At 62.1% G+C, this 4,004-nt stretch overlaps 1 protein-coding gene across 2 annotated transcripts; it reads left to right on the top strand.

Moving 5' to 3' along the window:
• Positions 1–223: 223 nt before the first annotated feature.
• Positions 224–2,348, top strand: PHLDA3 (pleckstrin homology like domain family A member 3). 2 transcript variants are annotated; one of them, XM_026063804.1, is made up of 2 exons: positions 224–641; positions 1,577–2,348. In XM_026063804.1, exons 1-2 carry the CDS (start codon positions 290–292, stop codon positions 1,693–1,695), a joined length of 471 nt encoding a protein of 156 aa, XP_025919589.1. In that variant the 5' UTR covers positions 224–289; the 3' UTR covers positions 1,696–2,348. The 2 variants fall into 2 exon arrangements, with proteins under 2 accessions (XP_025919589.1, XP_025919588.1); XM_026063803.1 differs by having other exon boundaries at positions 1,574–2,348.
• Positions 2,349–4,004: the final 1,656 nt, after the last annotated feature.

The following is a 4,004-nucleotide window of genomic DNA, read 5'->3' as shown; positions in this document are numbered from 1 at the left end:
ACACGCAGCGCGGGGCAGGCRGCAGAGCCCCGGCGATAGGAATCGCAGCCAGCATGTGGCACCTAATTGCTTCCACCCTTTGAAAGCCGTCGGCGAGCGGACAGGGAAGGGGGGGGTTAATTCCCCGGGGGTGGCGAGCCCCGGCGGCGCGGCTGCCACGGTGGGTCCTGGCCCCGGGGAGCTCGGCTCGGTCGTGGAGGGGCTGGAAATCCCCGGTGGGTGATGCCCGGCCAGGCCAGCGGAAGGAGCTGAGGATCCCGTGGGGCTGCCAGCCGGCCGAGGAGCTGCTATGACCCCCGAGAAGGTGCTGAGAGAGGGGCTGCTGGAGAAACGCAGCGGGGGGCTGCTGCAGCTCTGGAAGAAGAAGCGTTGCCTCCTGACGGAGAAGGGGCTGCAGCTCTTCGAGCCCAAGGGCTCGCGCCGCAAGGAGCTGAGCTTCTCGCGCATGAAGGCGGTGGAGTGCGTGGAGTGGAAGGAGCGGCACATCTACTTCACCGTGGTGATGGAGGACAGCCACGAGATCGACTTCCGCTGTGCTCAGGAGGACCCGGGCTGGAACGCCACGATCACCATGGGCCTCGTCCGCTTCAAGAACCAGCAGGCGATCCAGATCGTGCGGGCCCGGCACAGCTGCAGAGCAGGTAAGCAGCTCCCCGCGGCACGCTGCAAGAGGGCTGGGGGCCGGTGGCTCTGCGCCGCGGTGCGGCTGGTGCCCGGGGCAAGGCTCGGGGCCTCCCTGGGTGCGGGGACCCGCCATAGGATGAGCTCGCTGACCACCACCTCGGCGCTCTGCTGCCATCCCGGGGCGGTTTGTCTTCCCCACGGGAGAGGTGCAGCAGGAATCTCAGCACACGAGCAGGAGCCGTTGGCCCGGGAGCATGGGGAGCCCTGTGGACAGGGACACCCCCAGCTGGGGTCTGCGTGGTGGCACTGGGCCCTGTGTCCCTGGCCAGGGCTATGGCTCTGGGCGCTTTGCTCTGCCCTCCGTCTCCCCCCGAAGCTGCTGAAGCTTCCCCTTGCTGGGTTTTAACCACCTCACGTTCCTTGAGATGGGGCTTTCTCATGCCCTTTCCTCTGGCTGGGGTGGCCTGGCCCTTCCACCCATTTGCGTGGTCAGGGTTGGGCTGGTGTGGTTTCTACAGGAGGCCAAGCTCACTCCTGACCTCACTGAGCTTCCGTTCCTCGTGCTGGCTGGTGGCCATGGGCTGAGGAGCAGCCATGAGCAGGGCAGCCCCGTGTCACCCTGCCCTCTGGGCGATGACCCTGATGTGGGACCTTGCTGGGATCTCCCCAACCAGTGTTCTGCTCTGCTGGGTGGTGAGTGGTCCCCAAGGACGCCGTGCTGTCCTACTCTGCATGTGGTATGGATGGAGGTGCTGAGCCTGCCCAGCTTCAGGGCAGTCCTGGCCCTGGGTGCAGGCTCATCGCAACAGAGCTGAACCCAGCCCAGACTGGCATCGCAGGGGGGGTCCTATGGACACCGTGGGCTCTTGGCCCTGCTCCTCAGCTCCGCTCGGGGCCTGATCCTGCCCCACGTCCCAGCACCGAGGTAACGACCGCATTCTCTCCGCAGTAGTGCAGTATGACGCAGCCCCGGCGGGCCAGCCCACGAACACGCAGCGTCTGAAGGACAGGATGGAGACGGCCCTCGGCTCAGCGGGCGGTAGGGAGAACGGAATCCCGGTGGGCAAATGAGGCCAGCGCTCTCTCTGGCCTGGGGACACGGGTGGCAGCCCCCAGGGAGGCCAACGCAGGCGCTGGCTTCCCGCGGCCCGCTGTGCTTCCTCAGTGGGGGACTGTCACACCGCCAGCCAACCCACAGCCGCACTGCCCGGGGCAGGATGGAGAGGCACCGGAGGAGCCGAGCTGGCACGGCTGCAGCATCAAGCCACATCCCCCCTCGGCCTGTCAGCACAAGAGCTGAAGGGGAAAGAGGACACAGCCAGGGCCACCACCAGGAGGGTCCAGACGTGGCGGAGGTGACATCTCTCCCCGGGGGCCTGGACCTTGATGGACTGTGGGGACTTCCTGGGCCCAGGCCTGTCCTGCAGGACAGGACAGGGATGGATGAGGCTGAGCTCGAAGAGAGCATCGCAACAGTGAGCTCTGGTTTGTATGTGAGGTGGCGCCGGGATGGATTGATGCGGCCAGAGACACGTTTCGCCCTGAGCCCTCACCTTTCAAAGGGGCCGGGGGGCTGCCCCACGCTGCTGCAGATGGGACCCCTCCAGTTATTTTTTCCGGATGCCCTGGTGACGTGGGCTGTTGCGACTGTGCTGCCGGACGTCCTTCTGCCCCAGGCCATCCTCGCTGTTAGTGCCTCAGGCCAATGGGCGAGCTGGAGAAGGCAATGGGCATCCCACCTCCCTGTACCCAATGGATTCCTTATGTTGTATCAAACAAGCCTTTTTGCTGCTTACCCTGTTGTCGCTTTGTTCTGTGGGGGCCCCACAGGGTATAGGAGAGCACAAACCCTGCACAGAGCTTCAGCCTCTGTTAATCCTGTCTTTGGTATCCCCCTAAATCTGCCAGTATCCCACAGCTGGGGTCTGAAGCCCCCTGCTCCCATCCCGAGCCTTTCTGGTCACCCATCACGCTCAGCCCGTGCCCCCAGGTGTTCCCATGGCGGCTCCCGTGCTGGCGACCTGGAAGCAAAGCTGCCTGGGTTTGCAGGTGGCAACGGCAGGAACGGGAAAGGAGAGCTCCTGATGGGGCTCTGCCCCGACAGGCAGTGCAGACACAAGTGCCTCGAGCCACCGGGCTCCGCAAGCCAGAGCCTGAGCCGAAGCCCGGCTACCAGAGGCACTGCAGATCGTCTCGGAGATTGCCCAGCTGCGTGGGAATTTGGGATCGCGGCATGCTGTCCCCCTGGGCTGCGGCAGCCAGCCTGAGCCTGTGTGCTGGGGGCCTCTGCCTGGCCCCACGGCAGGGCTGGAGCCCATGAGGGTCTTGTTTCAGCTTGAGCTGTTCTGAAGCCCCGTGCCAAGGCCAGCTGTGGCATGGCTTTACTGAGGGACGGTGGCACGGTCCCCTGGCATGGCCCAAACCCACTCACCCCGTGCCAGGGCCAGGCTCATATTGGCTCTTTCTGAGCAGCCAAGATCAGGAATAAGCACTTTGCTTGATGTTTTTCTGCTCAAGAAGGACTACCTGACCATCCCTAGTCAGAGCACATTGTCTTTGTTTGCTGAGAAGACCCTCTGCTTGTGTGGGGACATGAGCTGGAGGGGTCCAAATTGGGGTCTTATCCTCCCCCGTTTGGTTGCAGCCTCCCTCATTTGGTTGCAGATAGGCTTAAACTAGAAGCCAGATCCAAACCCCGCACAAGGCCTGACCCTTGTCCATCATCCCTTCTCCTTGCTGGGTACAGAGATAGCGAAACATGGTGGGTTACAAGAAGGTGCTGGATACCAGCAGCTCTGAACTTGATGCCACTCATGCATGGTCCCAGCTGGGGCTCAAGGTCATTCTGGCTCACTTGGAAGTTAGGGCATCCCAGTTCCTCCTCGCTTTAGTGCGTCAGCCAGGACAGGGGGGTCTGTCCGAACTGAAACCCCAAGGCGGTGAGCTCTGTGCCTGCTCATGGTCACCTTGGGGCAGGGAGGCCATATCCCATGTCATTCCTGCATCTGTGGGGGACGTATTTAAAATCTTACCAGCATCCATTCTGGATGAGAGCTGAGATGGGAGCCCCTCCAAGTGCTGAGCACACATAGCGAAGGAGCAGCACCCAGCATGAGGTTTTCTAAAGTCTTCCAAATTTTGTGCCAGTTTTGGTCAGCCTGTCTCCTGGGTTTTGGCTTTCCTGCTCTCTCACTCCCTGCAAAGAGATATTTTTGTTTTCCTAGTGCCAAAGCAATAGAAGGAGCTGGGGAGCAAACTGGGTGTGCATATGGGTTTGCCCTGCCTGTGGACATACACCCCCCACACTGATGAATGAGGTAGCAGTGGAGGCCATGATAGCCAGGAGCTTGGAGGAAATTTAGAAGATTAATGAAGGTAAA

The sequence above is a fragment of the Apteryx rowi genome, unplaced genomic scaffold, assembly GCF_003343035.1.
Source record: "Apteryx rowi isolate R43461 unplaced genomic scaffold, aptRow1 scaffold_200, whole genome shotgun sequence".
In the NCBI taxonomy this organism is placed as follows: domain Eukaryota; kingdom Metazoa; phylum Chordata; class Aves; order Apterygiformes; family Apterygidae; genus Apteryx; species Apteryx rowi.
This window is presented reverse-complemented; position numbering and strand designations above follow the sequence as displayed.

Excerpts from the sequence above, each read along its gene's own strand:
- PHLDA3 (XM_026063803.1), top strand. The coding sequence starts at position 290 with ATGACCCCCGAGAAGGTGCTGAGAGAGGGGCTGCTGGAGAAACGCAGC. Across the intron at positions 642-1,573 it reads CCGGCACAGCTGCAGAGCAG|TAGTGCAGTATGACGCAGCC; the intron begins GTAAGCAGCTCC and ends TTCTCTCCGCAG.